At 31.7% G+C, this 25,020-nt stretch overlaps 1 protein-coding gene across 1 annotated transcript in view; it reads right to left on the reverse strand.

The window, feature by feature from the left end:
• Window positions 1–788: 788 nt before the first annotated feature.
• The window catches only part of LOC148231852 (G protein-coupled receptor moody), a 50,331-nt gene continuing 26,099 nt past the window's right edge, over window positions 789–25,020 (reverse strand). The window contains exons 3-4 of the mRNA XM_088193076.1: window positions 13,683–13,921; window positions 789–2,168 (exon numbers count right to left, since the gene is read on the reverse strand). Of these exons, the coding sequence (XP_088049202.1) occupies window positions 956–2,168; window positions 13,683–13,921 (1,452 nt within the window). The 3' untranslated portion in view covers window positions 789–955. The remainder of the gene's footprint in view (window positions 2,169–13,682; window positions 13,922–25,020) is intronic.

Raw genomic sequence — 25,020 nt, forward strand, 5'->3', positions numbered from 1 at the left:
GCCTCTCCAAAGCACTTCTGTAATTATATTCAATTCCATATTTATGTAATCAAGAGTGAGGTTCACTTCTTGATAAAAATACGACTTTTCACGCGTGTTATAGTAACATTATTTCTTACACTAAAATGAGTCAAATCCTTCAAAGCATTTGGTTCGAGTTTTCATTTTTTGTATAATGATCTGAAAATGATAAAATACTGCTTTTAATAAAGTATTATTTTTAAATTTTAATTCACCCTCGTAATTTAATAACACACATAAACTTTAGTGATATATATAAACTTGATTACTTCAATTTTATATTTTCACAGAAAATATTCTTAATAATTAATAATGGAATGAATATAATAGGAGTCGTTCTGCTTCAAAACATACTATAACCAACCTATTGTAATTATTAGTTATTTATTATGAATTAGCGTTTCTTACACTTTTTATTTTTCAACAACGCCTTTCTAATACATGCTGTAAATGATAAATTCATAATTATTAACCAGTTCTAAATGTTCACAATAGCGAGTACATTTAAATATATAAAAATACGTTATAGCTTAACGACTCACATAAAAAATCATGTCTAAGAAAACTACAACGATTAGAGCGAAAAAATAATTGAGTTATCTAACTAATAATTGTCTCATCAAACAAATTTTGTTTTTTTTCGATATGAATTTTTCGTCTATTTCGCTTATTAGGCATTTTGATTACATGATGTTTACATAAACACGTTTAAGGGTTTATATTTTTATCCTTAACATAACTTTTTATATTGTTGTTAATTATTATTGTTTTTATTTCATTAAAATAATTTTATCAGGGCTTCATATACGAATTTTCTTCAGGAAAAAATATGTTTTGATATTATATTGCTTTCATAAAATAAGGGTTGTCCCTTCATACAATATTGCACGTCTTAATAGTTGGTTTTACTGTGTGTCGACAGTCTGATCGAAGGTCATGGTCTCCTCGGAACATCTGCCACAAATCCTTTGCACATTATTAAATTTTTGTAAGCTTGTCTATACTCGGACGACATGACCACGTATATGATCGGATTGATGCAGGTAGTTAGATATATTAATATATACGCGACAATGTTTAAAACTCTTATATCTATGTCGTGGCAAATCTTCGTCAAGGTTATGGGCAAGTAGCAGACCAAGAAGGAAACGAAAATGACTAAGATCATTTTCAATAGCTTCTTGTCTTTTGTTGACATTTTACCAGGATATCCGTTAGAGCCATTCGAAGTATTTCCTGGGCGACGTTTAACACACTTTCGTCCTTCTTTGCGAACTAGAGACGTTATCCTGGTTAAAGATGCGATGCTAGCGAACCGACTGGCTCTTGATTTTCTCCTAGCTGTTGGATTTGTAGGAGATGAGTCTACAGAAGTCGGAGTGTTTGATCTCACAGAAGTGTTCTCTTGATCGTCGTACATATCTATTCCAGAAGAACTGGAAGGTTCCATAATCATCTTTCTGGATCTTTTTTCAACGTTATAAGTGCATTTAAATGGTAAAACTCTCGGCGAGAGTAAGTTGCTGTCGTTCTTGTCTTTTTTGAAGTTTAACATGCTGCGCTTCTTTTGCGTTTTATTATTATTGCCGTTTATTTCCTCTATTCCGTTTTCTTTAGTCGAATCGCTCGAGGAGTATAAATGATCGCTCTTGTCCGTTTTGGGTGAAGACTTTTCAGTTGAGAAACTTAGCGATTTATCGGCTGTGGTGGTTGCAGTTGAAACGGAGCCCAATGCGGAATCTTCCGGACTTAGATAGTTGTTTTTATTGTTGAGTTTCGATATGGGTTTCATGTGTAGACTAGTGTCTAAAGAAGCGGCAGAGTCGGCCGCGTTGCTTTGAAAAGTTGACGAGATGGGTTTTTTTGTATTGTATTTGTGTCCTCTGGATTGCAGAGCCGTTTTCCTGACAATGTAGAATATTCTTGCGTAGCATACGACGATCGCGAGACAGGGCAAGACAAAAGCGACTACGAATAAGAATTCTTTGGGTGATCTTCCTCTTCTGTCTGGTAGTATAGAGCAAGATCCGATCCTGCGGTCCAGACCGAACCGTCCCCATGCTTCAAGCCAAGTAGGGACCAGTGCTCCAAATCCACAGGCCCACGTGCTGCTGACCATAACTCCCAAGTATCGTTGGCGGTACAGTCTGTAATGGAAACAAACATATATTAGATTAAGAAAAAAATACAATAATATAATATGTAATTTTGACATGTTTATTGTTAGAAAATATTTTTACTGTTACACCTGCAATCCGCAAACTTTTTGATCTCCCCTCGTATCATTTCGCGTGTATCGAGCGAATGGTAAGAATACCAGTCCGGAAACAATGTAGTTTCTAGACATATAATGGTCGTTTCCGAACGTGGTATGTTAGCCAAACGTCCACATCGGATCAGTAGGATTTGGACGTGAACGCCGCCAAACTTCCTGTAATTTCTTTTTGGCGGAAAGGAAAAAAAACACACTGTGAAAAATATCACTGCAAAAGACATTTTCTTTGACTTATTTCGGGTCTGCGCTTCCGTATCTCGTAATTCATATTAAGGACAGACGCGGAACAAAGAAGGCTCAATTGCAAAATTGGACGAGAAGAGATATACTTTTTTCGTTTATAAGTATACTTTTAATTACACACGAATGGAGCCGACGAGGAATGAATAGCGAGATTTTAAAAGAGCGAAAAATATGATTTTTTAATTAGTTAATTAAAGCGAGTCAAATCAACCAGAAATTGACGTTATCAACAGCATGTATGCACTTGTAACTATCTGCTCACATAATTGAATTAATTACAGATACTAGTTAAATATATATATTATACAATACATACGAAAGTTAATGTCGTATAGAAATAAAGTTTTATTTTAAAATTTGGCTATGTATGACAATTTCCGACTAGGAAAATATACGCATTATCATTGTAATCAACCGAAACTTTCGTCTTAATTTAAACTTTTTTAATTGGTGAATTATATAACTCTTTCATCGCCGAATAAAAAAATGCCAAAAAGTTTGGTTGAATGAAAAATGTAAAAAAATAGAAAATTTATAACAAAAACACGACGAATGTAATTTACATAAAAAAACATTAGGACTGAAGCAAAAAAAGTGTGACACTCCTGAAAGACACAAAGGGAAAAATATAACTTAATTTGAGTGAAAAAAAATAAATGGTCCAAATACATATCATAAAGGGAATCATAAATTAGGAACTAACTTAAAATCTATTTTAGAATATGCTAAAAAATGTTAAAAAATAATAAGTCAGTAGGACCTTATCGATACCAGCAATGTTTTTAAAAAATCTGAACGAGGAAATTCTTCAATAAAATAAAGCTCATGATTAGGGATTCCAATAATACCGGTATTACCGAGATAAAAACAAACAATACCGGTATTACCGGCATTGACATGGTAGCGATCAAACACAACTGACAAACTTGTGTTAATTTACTGTGACTAAAATGATCATCCATCAACAAGGAAACAAGACAATAGCGTAAAGGATTTGAACCACACAGCCCTCGTTACGACCACAAAAATAGCAAGAGATTTGTTCTTACTGTAAATATTCTTCGTTATTGAAAGAATATTTCTTTGTTGCGGAACGTCACAAATATAATAAACCATATGGCCATTAACGTCGCTTTCTAAAGGCGTATACCTATTTCGATGTTCTAGGAAGCGACTGCAGCGATTGGCTGGACGATCGCTGCATAATTGCAATTGGTCAGCAAGCTTTGCAGTCCTGGATACTTAAGTCTAGACTCCGATGGGGAAAAGGCAGTCACCAGCAGCCACTCAAAGAGACCAGTAGAAGCCCGCCGCCCGCGGATGACATAGATCATGTACTCACACATCCACCACCGCTCGGAGAATATACTGTCGCTGACACACCAATCAGAACTCTGAGGATCGTCCACTGACATCATCCCTCCGCCAGCTTCTTCTCCACCTCTACGAGAAAAATCAAGCTGCTAGGTCGCATTGAAATCGAGCATTAACAATTCTCTAATAATAAGCTTCTCATCCCATAGAAAATAAATTGTATGTATTGAAGAAATTTTAACTGTTGTAACTAAAAATATTTAAAAATATACACCGCAAATTTTTTTTGAAAGGATGTATATATGTGTTTATTTCAATTATCGACCGATTAGTTTATTACTGTAACTTATAAAACTATTTGAAAACATATTCTTGTTGCGTTCAAAGGAATCTGTCGGAGGTAAAATATTATAATAAACCAGTACTTTGGTTTTCGCGAAAAACAGACTTACAAAAAACATTTCCGCCAATTTCAATAGGGAGAATAGCACGGGTCTTTCGGCGTAATGTGACACGATAGATTAATATATTAACTATTTAAATACAAAATCCCAAAGTTATTTTTCATATACTTGACTTATACATGAAAGATAAGAGCTACATTGTTTTGCAAAATAATGAACTATCAGTACCGCATAATATTTTTATATATGAAAATATTTTCAATAAAAAATAGAATAAGTAGGTAAATAGTTTTTTAAACAAGCAACATTAATTTAAAGAAAATAATAAAGTAGAAAGTTTACAGAGTTCATAGTCGTCGACGATAGTAGTAAGACAAAAAAAAATTGTAACAAGTCTCGTTACTTGGCATTGTTAGAAAAAAGCTTGTTTGCTCTCACAACAATAGCGCATTGAAAGCAAAAAGCACAATCATAAAAAAATGATTTAATAATAATAATAATATAGAATTGTATTTCACGTAAAAATTCACAGTTTATAAATATTTTTTTATCATTTTAATTTTAACGTACGTCATTTTTTACTCGAGTAACTACTCGTTTTGAGTGAAAGCTAAAAATGTAAATGAAAAATGTGTTATTATTATTTTTATTATGCCTCGCGTATGTATGTTTGAATTGAGAAATTGAATGGTGAAAAAATAAAAGGTATTAGCTAATAACTTGAAATTTTAGTCTAGACTGAACCGAATGAAAAAAATCACGTAGCGACGTCGTTTCAGAAGACGTTCAAGTGAGGAATGCTCTTGATATAAAATCTCAAGGAGCATTTAATTTTGACAATTTTAATAAGGGTCATGTCATATTTTATGTACGCAATGGGAATGCCAGATGCGCGCGGGATAATATTATTTTGATGTAAATATATTTATATAAAAAATGAAAGGTAAGAAATATCATTTGAAGCGATGCATGTAGAAATACAACATTAAAATATTCTGTACGATATAATAATGTCAGTGTATATATTTAATACAATTTTAATTTATATTCAAGTTATTGTATAGATGCTTAGATAAGTTTTTAAGCTCTTTCTTTAGAATTTTATAGGAAAAAAATTTAACCATAGTATTTTTTGAAACTTCTAAATTTTGGCATGCCTAATATTGTAGTTTTATATTTATTATAAATAAAATTTATAAAACTTTAAAATATAAAATGCCTAAAAAATTTGCTCACAACAATATTTTTTTTAACAAAAAAAAAATTTGCCCACTCTGTCGCCCTCAATGGCTTTTCGATCGCTCACAAAATTCCCCCGGAGCCAACATTGTCTACCGAGATTTGTCCATCGCCCACCGGTGTGAGATATTCCCTACATTGAGAAACTATGGTACTGCTTCGGAATATAAACTCAACACACTGCAATGAAATGCGGCTGGTTGTGAAGCCATTGAACACATTTTTATATGGTTCCCGATTTAATGTTGAAAGGTTGTGAAAAAACGAATTTATGGCCTGATTCTTAAAATGTCATCATTTCCTAATTTTTAGAAACGCTTAAAAATGGTAATAAATTGTGTATAAAAACTTTAGGTCAATCGCATTTTTGTCATTTCCTTCTAAAATTTTTGGAAATAATTATTCATAAATATGTCTACAATCACTTTCGGGATGTTTTTTGGACCAATAGCACGGATTTTGTCACGCCTGTTCCACTTTTACAATCATTCTGTCTTTCAACAAAACAGTGACACAATCAGACGTAATATATATATTTTTTTTAGAAGGTCTTTGACAAGGTTTGTCATTGTCGGAAAAATTTTAAGAATTAATAATCACGAAATATAGTTGTTTAGTATATGTCGTGCTAATATTATTTTTTACTCTTTTAAAAATTGTGGCGAGAGTTGAAAGCTCTTTTAGTAAGTTGAAAATTATAAAAGACTAAAAGAGAAACAACCGGACAATCAATACTAAACAATCTCGCATTGCCCATTGAACAAAACAAGCATTGAAAATGGAGTTAAAAAAACTTATTAGTGATTTCGCAAATCGAGTGAAAAAGAAAAAAAATTAAAATCGGTGAGCTAATTTATAATTTATTTTATTTTTTACTATATTATGTGCATATGTACAAACATATAGTAAGAATCATTTCCTCTCATATTTAAAAAAAAATGCGTATTTTATGCACGAGGATCCAAAATTTTTAACTACGCCACTGATCTAGGCCTAACTTGAATTTGTGATATCATTAATAAATAATGTGAAGAGCAGAGGGCCCAAGCTGGACCATTGAGGAGTCTCCGAAGGGGTGAAATAGTTTTTCGACAATTGGCCGCCATAAGTTAAAAACTGTATACCATCGCTCAAATAACTCGAGAACAACTAAGATAAATCATCTGAGCAATCGAGGTCCAACAAGTTTTTTACTAATTACCACAAACATTGTCGAAGGCCTTCTCAAAATCCATATATATGACTTCTACTTGTATTCCCGAATAGCACTAAAAATACAATTAATCATATTTTTAAAAACAAAATTGGCAATATCTTAAAAAAATACACTATTGCAACCAATTAAAAAACAAATTTATATTTTACTTTGGTCTGTAATTGTATTTAATGAAATTAACTACGTGACAAAAAATCTTAATATTTTGATTAATTTAAAACTGGTGGATTCGAATGGTAATTTATATATAAAAAGCGATAATTTAGTACTTTTATCATAGCACTCTTACACACAAAAGTAATACGACTTTACATCGCTCGGTCTTCTAGTGGATTTAAAACGAAATACACTTATCCTTGTAATTCCATATATATATAAAAGTGAAATGTTTCAATGTACGTTTACAACAAAGTGTCACACACCTCTGTGCCTTGATTGGGCATTAGTCGCGAAAAACTAATTTAAACCAGATAGAAACGTACAAAGCTCGCCGACTCAAAAGCTTTTGCGGGCGAAACGTTCAAACGCTTGAATCGGTAACCCATTTTGATACGAAGCTCCGGAAACTGATGCTCCGAAACTGATCGAACCGGATGACAGGAAATGATCCTGAACCACATTTGTCAGATGAATTTCGTTAATATCGGCTGTATATATATAGTTCATATTTATAAAAAAATTTCGTTTTATTGTGGCGCAAAAATTAGCTTATATGCCAATATTTTGGATTCATTTTCTTTTTGTCGGATAATTTTTGACATGGCAGACTCAATTTAAAACGCTTCATGATTCAACAAAAATTCGTTTCTAATTATGGAGAACCGAAAAAAATGTTTATTATTTACAAAATAATATATCTACATAACTTTCCCATCAAAAAATAACCGATTTAGAGAAATGTGGTAGTGCGGTAATGAAGCCGTGTCAGACCGTGTTAGAAATGAAGAATCAAATAATTAGGTCAACGAAAAATCAGGATAATATGTAGAAGAAAAATAAAAATATTATTATGAAAGCGTGTATCAAATCAAATCATACACGTAAATATAATACATATGTATCTACAATATAATATTGATTTTTTATGAAAGGTCAAAGTACCTTTCAAAGCCTTAAAATTTAGACTTATACGCCAAACACCATTGACAGAAAAATATATGTATTATATATACATATTTACATTATTTATACAAAGTTACCATATAAAAATATTCACATTATAATATTAATGGATAGACCCCAGTATTGATATATTCTCTAACAGCAGCATGTAAAATTGCTTTCCCAAGTACACTCATCGACACGACTTAAAGGAAATATATCTGAGCATACCTTGTGTAATTTTGTGGTTAATAGAAATAAAAATGTATAAAAAATACATATTTGCTCATGTACAGATATTTGAAAAAAGTGATTATTTGCAACCAGAATAGAAAAGCATGCGGAATGATATTGATTATACAATGCACACAGTGTCTTTGAGCTCCAAAATTCATTCGCGTAATCAACATCTTGTGACTTTGTATATGCTATTTTTTTTATATAATCTCCAGCCCTCTTGAAAAAGGACACTTCTGTGCAATAAAGCACATTATTAATCATTTCATAAAAAATATTAGTTTTCTTGTTCTAGAATATGTCATGAAATAATTTTTTTTATGCTAAATGGTAATATTAACATATGTAAATAGATTTCCAACATAAAATTAAATTTCTCTACCCTCTTTAATGGAATATATTTTAATTTATATTAAAAGGTTATAGGAGAAATGTGAAAATTAAAATTTTATAATATCGTTAATAAACCTTGAGGAATTACTTATCTGACTTATATGTTCAGACGACATGTGTAACTCATATTGAATATAATGTCGATTTGAAAACTTTTAATCTACTCACATTTTTTAACAATCAAGACATAACAACATTTTAAATAATAAATCTCAAATCTTTCTACAAAATCTGTAATTTTTCCTCACAAAATTGGAGAAACAGAGCAGATTCGTTATGCCTGCACTACACTCTCTGGAAGTTGGCCAAGGTTTGCTAAGGACGGAGAATATAGTAGGTTACTTCGGTCGAGTTCGTTTCTGCCCGCTCTCAAATCTCTCGGAAGTTGTCCGAGGTTACCGAGAACTATATAATAAATTAACTTAAAAGATTGAAAACAAATGACAGCTTATGTGCGATTAAGTCTTGTAGTTATTTAAGCATACCAGCTGGAATGAGATCAAGGCCTACCGATTTGTCCCCATTTATTTGACAAAAATATTCTTAAATTATAAATTGTAAAACTATAGATCGATAGACATGCCGATGTATATATTTTCTTGTCGAAATATATATATATATATATATATATATATATATATATATATATATATATATATATATATATATATATATATATATATGTGGTTGAATGCGTTTTCGCGGAGAAATATTTGGTTAATATTTCTAGGAGTCGGATTACTCCGCGTACTTTTTTGATTCCGTGTGGAATCATGGTCCCTACGTTTCGGCCAGATTCGCCCGGCCATCCTCAGGGGAAAATTGAGAATATGAACATCCGGTGTGGGCAAAGCCCAGCATGTGGTTGTTCAGATCTGAACAACCACATGCTCTCCGCATACTATATGTATATATATATATATATATATATACATATAGTATATATGTAAATAATTGTGCCATGCTAATTCATAAACGTCAAAAGCGCAACTCATTTTTTATCTCATTCTCGTCATCTCAATACGCCCTAAAAGGGTTGCTATGTATCTATATATATATTATGCTCCATTTTTCCCCAAGGGTGTGACATGTATCCGTATATATGTAACTACTTGTGTCCAAAACCTAGGTAGGTAGTGTGACAGGTGATAAATGAAGATGGGCGCCAATGCGCAGATTTATCTGTCGGTAGCCACGTGATAACAGGCGACACGCCGGTGTGCCTGGGGAGCGATTTTTATTTCCCGTTAGATTTATTTTGATATACCTACGCACACCGCAATGGTGTTCTACTTTACCCACGTGGCGTATTATTAATGTCACAGTATCGAAAGTGTCACACGGGTCGGACGGACGAAAAAAGTTTTAATTAAAGCGGCGGCGATAAATTCGACTCGGCGCCAGGGACTAATATTGTACTACCTTTGTGTATGTCACGAATTAAAAAGGGGCGTATGCTATACAATCTGTTTTCAGGGACTGAGAAGCACTGGTAGATACACCAAATCGAATTATTAATTTGACCACAATGAATAAAATACTAGGACATTGTATTTTTTGGCTAAAATAATCACAGCAGTAAGGCTATAAAATAAATAAGAAAGGGTCTAGAAAAATATGAAAAAAATAGGAATTCCTATAAGTGTAAATATTTACACATCGAATAATATAAACGAGAACTGTAACGAGTTAGTATTTTAAAGATGTTTTATCTATTGCTATTTTATATAATTTATTATCAGAAGTTCATTATAATTTATCGCTATTTGATTTTCCAATGTTAAAAATATAAGATCGGTAGAAGTGTTTCTAAAAATAATTTAAATATTATTTTAATTTATATTACATTAAAACAATTTTAATCAGATTACCCCAATGGGTCACGATGGGAAAAATTAGCATTCTGACTTTTCGGTGATTTTCATTCCAGTTTTGGGTTCCGGAACATCGGGTCCTTCTCTGATGTCTGTTAAGGTCTCTGTCCACCTCACCATATTATATAATGACCGTAACCATGTCAACACATGCAAAAAATATTCTCGTATGAATTTGAATGAAATGTTCGTCACCAACCGCTGTGGGTGTTGTTAATGTTTACAGCGTTACTGCCTGATACGATCCTATTGCCTGCACTACATTCTTTGGAAGATGTCCAAGCCGAAGCTATAACTGAAATCGGCCGAGACCTATGACTTCGAGTAAGCGACCACACTGTCGCAAATTTCATATGCCGTCCGGACGGCGGCCGTGAATGACGTATGGACGGCGGCTTCTGTCACGTACAGCCGGCATATTTGCGCGCGATCGAAAAATGTGCCAAATAATCGCAATTTTTAAATTGTCATATTATTAAAATTACGCAACTGATAATTATAAAAGTTTGTGTGGGCACTCACCAATACAATATCAGTGAAAACTTTTCGGTCGTAAGTATTAAATTTACGCAAAATCTTTGTCGGCTTTTGCAAAATGCCATAAGGCATAAAAATTATACTTCAGAATACGCACACCACATCTGTGACTATCCTAGAATTTGTCGCCATCGATTCTAAATAAGAATTCGTTATGGTGTGACATTTATATAAACCGATCTAGGAAAATACATAAGGATATTCGAAACGATTTTTTTTAACAAAATCAAGTACCACTAATTATTTTTTAATTATTTAATTTTATATGATAAAAATATAATAACGACATCTGTTAGAAGAATATACTATCAAAAATATAATTAATTCTTTTTGGTGCGCTAAAATATTTAAATATGTCAGTAAGAGTCTGTTGAAGTCCCCGATAAGCATGTGGTATTATAACTGACCACGTGACCACGATGCAGCGCTCGACATGTGTGTTAACCATAAGACGCCTACGTGCATACTGAAATTGAACCGAGTTACTCGTTCTATCTCAGTTTGCGAAACACCATATCATTATCTCTATCACTCTCGTCACTTAACACGCGAGAGAGCAAAAAGCTCACTGCTCGAAAGAGCAGCTCCGACTACGGTCCCTTTGACTCTGATAAAATGCCAACAATGTTCGGAAGCGCTCGAAGCTGGCCATGTCGACTGAATTACTCTCACTTCACATCCCGTTCTCGGTAACCTCGGACAACTTCCGAGAGATTTTAGAGCGGGCAGAACTGAACTCGACCGAAGTAACCCACTATATTCTCCGTCCTTGGCCAACCTTGGCCAACTTGCAGAGAGTGTAGTGCAGGCATATAACAGTCATGGTATGATACGGTGTAGTGTGCAAAGACCTTCAGAGGCAGGACCGCACTAATGCTTCTGTATCGAGACAACCCGAAAATTTTTGGGTTTTTCGATGTCTGGAGTCACGGAAATTGTAAAAAAAAATTAACTTAAAAATTGAGACATAAAAGTGATATAATATTTCTTATATTTAATGTTTTTAATAAAATCTGCAATGAAAAAAAATGTAAGAAATATAATATTTCGAATTCTACGATACTTTTCAGCGAGTAATAAAAAGTAAGATGCAGGTGTTATTCCTAGAACAATTCGGAAGGAAGATCTTCTACAAAAATTAAGTTTGAGAGTATCAGTGTATCAGCCAAATACGATCTATGCTTTACGGTTTTCGACGTATAAACATAGTGCACACAGATTTTGGACTACAATTTTAAAGGTTACTTTTTATTTAACTTATATATACTGTCATGTACAATACGTTTAATATAATTATTAAAATTAAATATTTTTTACTATGATTAAAATAAAAAAAAAGTTCCGGCAATTCCCGAAACTTTTGACTCGAGAATTTGAAAAAGATGAGATAAAATCCCTAATCCGTACTTGTCGGCTATCACCATTCGTCTCCTTAATACGCTGGAATTGCATATTGACCTATTTAATGTCAGCTACGAAGAGCTGGTTTGGTTTGTAAAATTAAATTTTAATACATTATGATTTTTCTTAGAATGTATTATTTTTATCTATTTTTTGTGTATTGTAATAGTACAGTGTATTATTTATTTTTTCGACCATCGTGACGCATTGGGGTATCCTGTTCGGTCGCAATGATCTTAATTTAAATAAATAAATAAATCACCAGTGATTCTGTTGTCTGATTAATTTCAAACTATAGAGGTCTATATTAACATAATATGGAATTTTAGCTAATTATGCTATAGCATCAACACACATTGGAAAGGCATGTTCATTTAGATAATTATGTGGCTTAGAAGTAGTTTTGTGATTAAAAAAAAAAACGAAAGACGGGCACAGACATTTCGTTCGTGCTATGATTTGCGCTTATAAATGTTCTATTTTCTTGCTCTTTCGTAGGACTGGCTAATATGTGGAATAACGAAGCAATATGAAAACTTTAGAGCAGTAAATTCGTTCTCTTGAAAGAATGACATTTCTAAGGAGTGTATCGATTTGAGCCGCGTGAAAAATCGTACACGCGCTTTCTTTAGTCTAGAAAATGAAGTATAAAAGTCGAAAATAAAAAAGAAACCAATTCGAAAAAAGGCATGAATTGAGTATCAATCTCGATAAGGGCACCAATAAAATACGTACCTATAATAAAACATAAATAATTTATAAGAGAGCGAATTCTCACAGCGCTGAGCGGATGAAAGATTGTATGGCGTTTTTTAGTTCTATTTTATTGTATTTGTTCTGCCCTTTGATGAAAAATATTTTAATACCGAACTCATTACGAACGAATCGTAATAGATTTTCAAACTCTAAGGAGTGTATAATACGAAGGCCATTAAGATAAGAAATGATATTTGGGGAAATCGGCTAATGGGGTTTTCGCGATAAAATCGCTTCCAAATTTAGCTTACTCCTTATCTTTACGAGTTTTGTATTTAAGATAAATCTCTTGAACGGCATTCTGATATTAAAGAGAAGAATGCAAATTGGAAAACAACTACTGGGGCAAACGCTTGGCGTTCCACGCCAGATTACAAAATGCACTCAACGTGGACACTTAATTTATCTCTAAATAATTATAAAACCCCTTAAAATTTTCTTTGGTCCTTTGAATCTTTATTTATAAGAAATTATAAAATCCCCACTGTGAGGTATTTTATTTATTTTTATTTGTAATGTAAATCTTACGTTGTGACATGACAAGTATTGTGAAACACCAGATTAAACGTTGATTTAATTCAAAGCAAACATAATTTATACTTAAAATTATAAGATGTTAGCAAATCTAAATCAGTACAATATAAAAAATATTTTAATAAAAATGTTTTTACTTAGGATATATGGTCGGATGGCCAATCATGACGTATCTGTTGATGGTGATGGCCAAAACAGTAAAAATGGAAACTGCCAGTAATCCATAGCGTAGTAAGGGAAACAATCTGCACAGTAGACGTCCATGAAGCCATGATCTTGCCCAGAATGTGGAAGCACCCAGTGGAAGATTGAAGCAGCAGAACAGCAAATCAGATAGAGACAAATTCATGATGAACACGGCAGTTGCGTTGCGGACCTGTAATCATAATTAGAGACAATAAATAATTATTATTAAATATAGATATACTACATTGCCATATAAAATGTAAAACTTTCATAGTACTTAAAAATCTAGTGTGTGAAATTTTACGCAAGTAAAATTAGTATAAATGGAAGCTTCTAAATCAATAAGGTCTATATGAATATACATGACTAGTCCCAACATAGTAATAATTTATTTTTTGTGTTGTGTTTTGTGTCGTGTTTGTATGTTTTTAATATAAACTAGTAAATATATTGCCTACTGCTTTTACTCCATATTATCACAACTTTCATTAAACTCTTAGACAAAAACATTCCTGGGTACCAATCATTGATACATGTTTAACGTATAGGGGTCCATACAAACAATAATTTGACTGTAGAGTACGCTCGGGATAAGGATTCCAGTTTGTTATTGTGTGCGTGAACTGTGTGGCTCAAAACAATTTCGCTCAGAATATTTAATTTTTTTATTTTAAAAGAAAATATATGTTTATTTAACATACATACATCTGAGCTAAGTTGAAAATTTCAACGGACAATTAAAAATATATTATATAATCGAAGAAACCAGACATTGATGTCATTAATTAAATATTTGCAAAATTCAAAATCTTTCACTAGTACCAAAAAAATAATGAAGTCTTTAGCTATTCTTCAAAAGCAAAAAGATATAAAATGGGGAAAAAAATTATTCGCAGATTGTTTAATGGCTCGACGATTCTATTAAATCGTTAGAGTCCATTGAATAAATTAAAAAATTATCATTGGCGCAACGATAAGAATAATAACTTTTTTAAGCCTTACGGAGAATAGTGTAAAAAAACCAACAACGAACTGATTAATGGAAAAATAGTTTAATTATTTTAATCCACGGGTAAGAGAACGAATAACTTACAGTGTATATTTGAAGCCTTGATATCAATTAACCCAGATATGCCCATGAAATTTTGTTCTCTTAAAATTTCATTTATAAATAAAAAAAACAGTGGCACGAGTTTAGTGACCTAACCATGGGACAGTGGGCATATCTGGGTTAAACCAATATCAACACAAAATTATTTAAAATAAATCACTAGAGAAGATCGAACTTCTGTGCCACACTGCACTTTAATGACGAATACCAGCGTTGACGAATCAGCGACTGTCCTTAAAAGAGAAAGCGAGACAACGAAGTACACGCTACATCGCTTCTCCCTCTCATATACATGTACACGCACACAATAACAAACCGGCATCCTTATCCTGAGCGTACTCTAACATCAACACTTGACGTGATATATCATGGTCACCATAGAGACCTTGAATATGCATGATAAGCTTAATTCAAATCAGAATCATCAAAACCCTAGTTACAAAATCTTTGTTGGCCAGTGTTATTGGTTGAATATGCACCAATTAAAACGGAAATTATTGATAGTTAAAACGATAGACTTACGAGCACTTATAATCGACAACTACTATTGGACAAGAGCCAATAAAACAAATCATTGGGTAGTAGTTAGTATGAATCCATAATTCCATAATACATTTCGGATAATCGGCTTGCGATTATCTAAAAAGTGCACGTGTTTAAGCTTCTATGTGGGACCATTTTATAGACCGTCACGGCGATTAAGCGGTTAAAAGAGAATAAAAGAAAAGAAGAATGGTTAGGTCAGGAAGGGGTTCGCAAGCAACGGAGCGTGTGCACCAGTTGATAGAGGCTACACTGAACAGAAATACAGGAAAATACTTCCGATTGAGGATTTTCCGAGCATGCACACGAAAGCAGTTTCGAAAAGGAAGACGCGACTGCATACAGGACGTTATTAAAGCCAACCGTTCAGATATTGGCTTGAGACTAATGATTTGGTGCATTGTTTGTAATGTGACTACTGCAAGTTTCACGACTATGAAATGTTTTATGGGTGCTCATTTTAATAGTTGATATTATGCGATGCTCATAATATTTGCAAAATAATATCATATGTATTTTTATTATTTCTAATACAGAGAAAGATTTTTTTATATTATTATTGTTGAAAGAGGGTGTACTGTAGCCCTGGATAATTTATTACAAAGTTCAGATTAAAAATCAATTAAATTAATATATTGCAGGACATAAAGGTATTGCTAATAATAATAGTAAAATAAATTAGGATTTTTTAATATTGGTATACTAAATATCGGTATTTCGAATTTCCTGCCAATTTTATTGAATCAATATTAAAGTGCAGTAATTGACTTAATGGAAATACCGGTATTTCGGTATAGCTTATTCAACTTATTTTTTATATAAAATGAAAATAATATGACAATTTTTTGCCGTTTACACTTGTCAGGTACGATCAAATTCTCTTCGTGAGATTAACAATTATTTTTACCTACCCGGAATGTCTTTATATACCTATGTAAAAATAAACTTTAATTAATGAATTCGCTAGGTGTTTTTGGCACAGCAAACATATAAATAAACAACCGCATGAATTATTTTTTTTAATAAATAATTATTTAGATAGCAGTAGTATCAATTATTTTAAGAATGTACGCATAAATATATCTTTGTGGTGTTTTAGGATATATGTTAAAGTCTGCGAAGAGGGTAATGTATTTTTAAAAAAGCATTTATCGTTTTATGTGTAAGTACATTGTAAAGCACTTATTAAAAGCTTATGTGTAAGTACATTGTAGAGCACTTATTAAAAAAAATATGTTATAAATTGACGGTAAAGTTTTGTGTATCTTTGCCTGAGTCAGAATACTGAAATGTTTTGAGGGGGTAAAAAATCTATTGAGAGTCTCTCTGAGCTTTTCTTACCGAGTTAAATCCTAACTTTTAGATTAAGATTTAAACTTTTTGCGTATTATATTGATTTTTTAATGATATTTGTGTAATTTAAGTGGTTGTGTGTGCAGTATATAATCGATTATCCGAGCTACTATTAAGGAGAAAGAGCATGAATAATTGAAAAACATGGAAAATCCAAACAATAAATTTTTATTTGATTTAAAAATATATTTGCAGTACGGATTTATAATTTTTAATTTATTAAAAAAAATCTGTGGTTCTCATTTAATTTTATGATGCTATCAATAATTTTGAATATAAGTATGAATTTTTGAAAAAGAGTTATTATATCGTCAGAAGTCTTATGTAATTATTCGTATCTTTTCCAATTGTATTATCACTATCACTCCCTTCCTTTTATATTTAAATGTCAACAGAATCGATATCCACATCATTTAAGTATTGAAAACGCAATCAAACCAATATCGACGTTTTTACGATTGACATTTTAAAATAATTAAAATTTGTTTCAGATAAATAAATCAACTGCCTCAGTCTCTTCAGAATCCAATAAATCTATTTCTACACTAGGAAAAATATTTCACCGCGATTGAACAAGTGTATCTGACTTTATTTTTGACCAAGATTGCGGTATTCCATGTCATTATTTTCCCCAAGAACGATCTTTCTCAGCAAGAGGAAGATGATCAAAAATATATTTATTTTATTAGTTTAATAACGCAATATTGACGCATTAGACCCAATCAAATATTAAAGATTGAATTTAAACATAGTAGGTATATACGATTGCTGCTGAGAAGTCTCTTTTCATGATAATTAAATTTGTATTATTTATTTAAAAATATATATTATTACCATACTCTATTGTGATATTATATATACTGGTCAGAAATGGAATAAGATTTAAGAGGATACATATAGAACTAAAATTGCTATATATTCCCACGTAGTAACGTTCGCCGCAAAAGTGTAATCAGAATGGTAAAATTGAACCTTAGCCAAAGACCCTTGTTTCCAATTAAGGTACTAGGTATATGATTTTAGTACAGGTAATCTCATTTATTAATATTTTCTAATCAATAGTGAAAATCCACTTTATTCCTTTTGTAATAAATATAACAGATTAATTAATAATTAAAATAAATATACAGATTAAAATTTTATAATATTGTGTTTGTTTAAATATAATGCTGATTTCGTATTATAAGAAATATATATATGCCATTATCACTTGAAAATCAAAACCAACAGATAAATTCGTAGTAGCAAAATAAGACAACGATAATGATTCAAGTGGGAAAAAAGTTTCTCAAGATTAAGAAGTCAGACAGAAAGGAACAATGGATAAAAGAGGAATATTAGAAGTAATAAATTATTCAATTTAAACAGGGATGGTCAACTTGTTCAGGATATATATATATATATATAAATATAATTTTTATGACACTGTGATTGACTTATTTTAATTTTAGAATTTGAATGAGGAATATGTAAAACTGGTTGAAGGAACACAGGAGAGTTTTCCTCAATCAGAAAGCTATTATACAAAGTCTTACAATCCAAATAGAAAGTATTTAAACTTTGAATTGAATATAATAAGAATGTACAATTTATACGTTGATAAATGTAAGGAAAATAACTCAAGTTATGTTAAAGAGAAAATTTATAGGAATATTTTTAACGAAGAATTTTATTTGTACTTTCATGATCCACGTAAAAGTGCGATTCGCTCAGTATACAAATTAAAACGTCACGCATTATTGAAGAAAAAACAAATCTGATGAAACAGCACGAATATCATTTAAAAGATGACGAACTAGATAGAATAGTTTTATAAGAAGATAAAGCGCTAGCCTCAAAAAATCCATGAAACTATTTTGTTTTTACCTTTGATTTGCAAAACGCACTATCATACCCTAAGCTGACAGTTTATGTTTCATACTATAAACAAAACATGTATGTTTTAAATCAAGGTTTCCACAATTTACATGATGATGAAATTCATATGTATATCTGAGATGAATCAACTGCATCCAGATGATCACAAGAAGTAGTTTCTTGTTGTTTAAATCATCTACAAAATGTGAGAGCTCAAAAAAATGTCATCGCTTATAGCGATATATGCACTGGCCAAAATAGAATTATAAAGTTGGCCTTAATGTAGATGAAAATTGTTCGGTCTAGCAAAAACAATATAGATATTATTGACCATAAATTCTCTATTCGAAAACCAATTTTCTGTACATTCCCGAGGATTATTACAAATTAATACAAACGTGTCGCAAACAAAATCCATTTTTACTACACGAAATGAAAAGTGAAGACTTTTATTCAACCAAACCTCTGGAGGAGACAATTTTGAAAAGTATCGAAAATATTGCTGGCAAACTGTCAACTGGCTGAAAATCTTCTGGATACTAAAACATTAATCGAAAGTGATTCACAATTTAAAACTATTGATTTAACGCCAAAACGGGGTTGGCCAAAGATTTTCGACAAAATAACATTGCCATTTTTAAATGAAAAAACTAGAACTTTTACTGAAGAGAAATATTAAGATATGTGTATCATATCAAAATATTTTTTTCTTATTACAATTAAATCAACATTTATATAAAACATTCCTTTCGAAAGTGAGGCAAGTCAATTCGGCCCTGTTAAAAACATATTTTTTTTAAATAACGCTAATATATTATTGCATATGAAATTTTAATGCAAAAAGACCGCTAACAATATTAAATAAGTATATTATTGCTTACTAATATTTTTAAATCAGTTCAAACGCAAGCCATTAATTATCCAACAATAATATGGACTTACTCCACTTTCAAAATCAACGGCTCTATTGTACAATATCACCGAAATCAATTAATTCATCCAAACAAATAGCAACATTTCTCTTTATTAAAAATATGCTAATTCCCATTCCTCATATAATAAAATATAATATATAATATTAAGGATACTTATATTTTTTCGAAACATATTGCTCAATTTTGATTTTGGTTTATTTAACCGTCCAAATTGTAGTGTTTTTTCTACCTCTTTTATATAAAAAGATTATTATGTTATGTGAACGTTCTTCTATAAAATTGATTTACAATATCGTAAAGGGCAGGCGAGTTTTACGACGAATTTACGTCTGCGGGGTGGAAAATTGGGATTTATTCTCATGGAGTTCAATTGCAATTCGACCGATAATTTAATCTAAGTAATTTGCCGAATTGAAGCGCTGCAGCCTCAATTTTATATTCTGGTTAGCGTTGTCGCAAAATTCGACATGAGCAGACCGTATTAGATTAGAGTGATTCAACGCTTGATTCGCATTAAAACTAAATTGACTTTACCTACAAATGGTGTAATATGAAAAAAATAACATTGATTAAAATGTCACTTGAAATTGATATAGAAAAAGAAATTAAAATTTAAAAGAAACTATATTTGTCTTATTGAGTTTTTTTTGCCTACTAATTTAATTAAGCTATCAGCAATTTTAATATTTAAATTAAAATCTCATTTTTTTAAAAGATTATATTTTAATTATTAGATTATTATTTAAATTATTTTTTTACAAACAAATGTTTTATGAAATAAAGTTCATAATTAAAATTGTGAAAAAAATTATCAGACCGTTAAATAGAAAAAAGATTATTCTAAAATCAATTTTCCAATCCCACAAAGCAAAGCGTGAGCTAGATGCTTCGCACAAAGGTGGCCGTTTTTCGCAAATTCCCGGAAAAGCCTCAAGTCCATTATTCACTTTTCGGCACGATTACTCTCACTGCAGGAGTACGTCATGTGCTAAAGCTCGATTTGCGTCACGTAGGCGTTCAGTGTACCGGACGGCAATATTCATAATAGAAAAGCTCTCTTTTGCGGTTTTGCTCCTCGGTGATGAAAAAAAAATCATATCGAATCTATGTAAATCGGGAATATAGTAGTGTGCTGGAAGCTCGGCGCGGATTTGCATATTTATAAGGCTTTATTATTTAAATGAGACAGCTTCTAGGAAATGCTCGCCGACAATAAGGCCTGCCGGAAAGCCGTCCGAGAAAATGTGTATTATTCTTTAATATTACACTTCCGATATGGGTGAATATAATTTGGCAAGGCGTCACGTAGATAGCATAGAATGAGAGCAAAGGTCTTATGAATTTCACGTCAAAGCAGACGAAATTGTGATACACAACTACCGGTTTCTTATCTTAAAAATTGAGTTTTGATGCAAAAGTGTCCAGATGGAGCGGATCCAAACGAAGCTTTCGTATTCTACGCTGTATGATGCACCGAGTTTCAAATTCAATGGAAAAACATCTACACGATAAGACAGATTGAACTCCAATATTGAATGCATTCATTTTCAATACTGAATCGATTTGGTGTATATGCTTAAAATTTTCGTCTCTTCAACTAAAACCCTTTCAGCAATATTATTTTTAATAAAAGTTACGCCGCGAAAGCTATGAGAACCTAATCTGAGCTGGTCGATTAAAATTATAATTATAACACAGAATACTCTCGATTATCCAGGCTAATGCTGGAAGGGAAGAATAATCCGAACTATAATTTTTTATTTGTTTTGTATATTATGTACAATATATTTACAATACAGATTATCATTTTTATATTTATTAAGAACATCTGTGATTCAAGTTTGTTTTTAAGAATCTTTCAATAATTCTAAAATATCAGTACGATTTTTTCTAAGAGATTTTATATCGTTATATTCGCATCCCCTTAGTCGATTTAATCCACTCAAGTTTCAACAGAAGTCAGTGCCGTCTTGTAACTATTGTAATTATTAGTATCTTCTTTCCTCGTTTTCTTACTATAACTTCCTTTCTCTTCTGTTTGTGTGACAATAGAAACGATATTCACTTAATTTAAGTATTGAAACTCCGGATCATTAGAATTGCGATCAAATTACTCCTCGGTGTTTTTCCATTTTTATTTTAAATTTTCCATTATTCTGCATATTTCAGATTTATCACTTGTCTCAGTATCTTCAGATTCTAATACATATATTTACACGTTAGAATATAAAGAACAGATTGTGATATTCCATGTATATCATCTAATATTTTGTGTAACATGTATTGTAACAGACTATTGTGGAAAAGTATTACTTTTCTCCGAGCGCTTGTGAAGAAGTTGACGGAGAAATAATATCCTCGGGATGGTCCTCTGAGGTGATCGATCGTTTAGATGTCTCTGCAGTCTTTCTCTTTTTAATGCGTGTCTCGTAGTCTGTCTGCTTCTGTCTGATCGTCCCTTGAAGCCCGGCCTTATGTATCGTAAGTTGGGAAGCTCTCCGACGAATTCAACCAATTGTTGCGCTCGTTTATTCTACCAACAAAATACCACGCCACTAGAGAGTAGAATTTGCTTGATGTACATTTTAGAAGGTTAAATCATGCAACGGCTTGAAAGTAAACGATGCTTTATGCAGCAAAAGAAATATTTTTTCTCTGCTTTCCGAGGGTAATTATGACGCATTGTTTACTTGTTCCTTTATGTCAAAAAATTATATATTTTTCCTCTAGACATAACGAAGGATATTGTGATGATCCGTTCAGTTATAGTCTTTGTTTACATTCCACTATTGTCACGTTTATTCTTGTAATTATCGTGGTTATGGTGATTTACTGTAGAAGAAACTCCACAATACATAATCTAAAATAGATTTTTGACTCCAAAATTAATAAAACGCCGTCCATATTTTTTTGTAACTTCTAATAAATGAATTGTTCCTTATTTATGTCTAACCAATAAATATGTCAACATTACAATAAGCTAAGAGCATTTTGTTGTCAGGAATATGCAATTTCCGGAGTAATTAAACTTTTTCTTTAGCGGGATTCTAAATCACAATCATTAATTAATTACATTACATTTATTTTATATTAATAATTGTATTCTTTGTATAAATTAATTAAATAAACCTTTAGAATTTAAATAATATTCAAATCAATGGGGTAATGGGTAAAAAATTCTTGTCTTAAATTAACTATACTCTATTTGTGTTAACACAGTCAGTTCAAGGGCTATCTATTTCATCATCATTCATAATTGATAAAGAGCAAGTTTGGGTTTATGACACAACTATTAGCTTTAAAGCACACTTTTTTGGTTGCGGAGTCACACCCCCTCGGCTTTAAAACCGCACATATCCATAAAAGTTAAAGTATACGATATAACTGGCTGCTAAAGCTATAATAATAACCGTAATTACACAGTCTTCGTATACCGTTCGTCAACTCGATCAACATAATTTATATAATATATTACGTCAATCTGAAACATTCAATACCAGTTATGCTGTTGTTGTAAAAATGAGCGATATGTATGACTAGAAGTATAATAACATTATTTTTTCCCGAGTATACGATTTTAATCTATGCAGTTTAAAGCAAGGACATCCGGTTGGTAAATACTACGAAATTAATTACATGTCTTTTAGAAATATATTTTTTTGTAATAAGCACTTGGCGTCACAAACATTTAAATCCCGTTAACAGTCACCATTGCGACCATAAATTAGTTTTTAACGGTGCAAACTCGAGACTTATACACTAAAACCAAGAATTCAAAGGTTTAGACCAAATAAACATTTTAATATGGCGCGTTCATAGCAGTTGTTATATAAACAGCGGTGATTCCATGAAGTTTTAATGAAATATTCATACGCTAGCCGCAGTTGTGCCATTGGGTTCAGAAAATGCAAAATTGTTATGTACCATGATAATACAAAACACGCTCAATACTGAGTTGTTATGATACTATAATATATTATCATATCACCGATCTATATATAAAAGCATAGCTAACTTAACTATGTAGAAGTAATAGAACAATATTTAATACTCATATAATAATTACTGGACATTTCATTGCTCTACGAAATCGTGTGTTGCTCGAGGGAACAATGTCACTTTGTATTTATAATAATAATGTGCTCAAATTGATAATTTATTATTATAGTACGTATTAGTAAGTATTATATATATATAAATTATACTATGTATTGTTTTTTTGACCAGAATGACGCATTGGGGTAACCTGTTAAGGCACGATGGTTATGATTTCATTAAAATAAATTAATTATAGCAAGGCGGTATTAATTAACACATAAGTTGACCCAAAAAACGAGTGGCATAAGTCGCTGAATATTAACCTGAAAGACCTAATTTCAAATCACATATGGACCTTAGTGTTTTGAAAATTGTTTTTTTTTTTAAATAATGAGCTACATTAATCCATAAAGAATATCTTATTCAACAACAACAAAAATTGCGTCTGGGTATCAGTGGCATTTATTTTTAGTAAACCTAAACTATTATTATTGCTTCTAATTATTAATTGTCACAGTTGTCACACTAAAGTTTAAATTGTGTTACTTGAAATGTTATAATATGGGGATAAATAATTTTAGTGGCAATCTTTGGTGTTATCAATTTCTGAAGCCGCTGAAAATTATTATAGATTCTCTCTCATTTAATCATGCATAAACAGTGTTTATATTTTACGAATATAATAAAAATTACCACCAAATAGGGTCGTCGGTTGTTTTGAATTCAATAAGTACACGAATAGAGCATTATCGCCCGGTGTGCGAAACATTTGCCATTTGGGTCACGGCCCTGAGCGAAACTTGTGACCCAAACATCTTATCTGAGCCCCGAGCTCTACCACCCTCGCAACCGAATGGATTTTAAAGAGACGATTTATGGCATAAGGGTCTCGTTCGGTGGCACACATTACCGAGATGCGTTTCCTAACATGATGGATACATTGCCAAAAATGTACGAAACCTTTCACAATAATAGATCACTATGAAACCGTCATGAACATATATAACATGTATAAAAACTAGAAAAATCTAGTATATTAATCATACCTGACGTGTTACATCTGTGTTAAAATTTACTAACATAATAGCATAATATATAAAATACTGTTTATTCTGTGCGTATATCCGTGCTATAAAAATTTATTATAATCGCAATTAGAGCAATCATGTGTTGCAAAAATGCATCTGGAACGCAGTAAATAAACTTTTGGTTGAAACACTTGAATTTGTAACTGCCGTATTTATGTTATTAATAAATAACGGGAGCAGAGTGCCCAGATTTAAGAAGCTCCAAAGGGGTGAAATATTCTTTTGACAATCGGCTGCTATAGGTTACAAACTGTTTACGATCGCTCAATTAACTCAATTAACTGAACAATTAGGGTCCGACAATTTTTTTATTAGTAAGGCAAATTTTTAACAACTGGTTCGCTGTTTCTAAACCTTTGAATGG

This window comes from Plectrocnemia conspersa, unplaced genomic scaffold (genome assembly GCF_051122295.1).
Source record: "Plectrocnemia conspersa isolate PC_06_02 unplaced genomic scaffold, ASM5112229v1 ptg000009l, whole genome shotgun sequence".
Classification (NCBI taxonomy): domain Eukaryota; kingdom Metazoa; phylum Arthropoda; class Insecta; order Trichoptera; family Polycentropodidae; genus Plectrocnemia; species Plectrocnemia conspersa.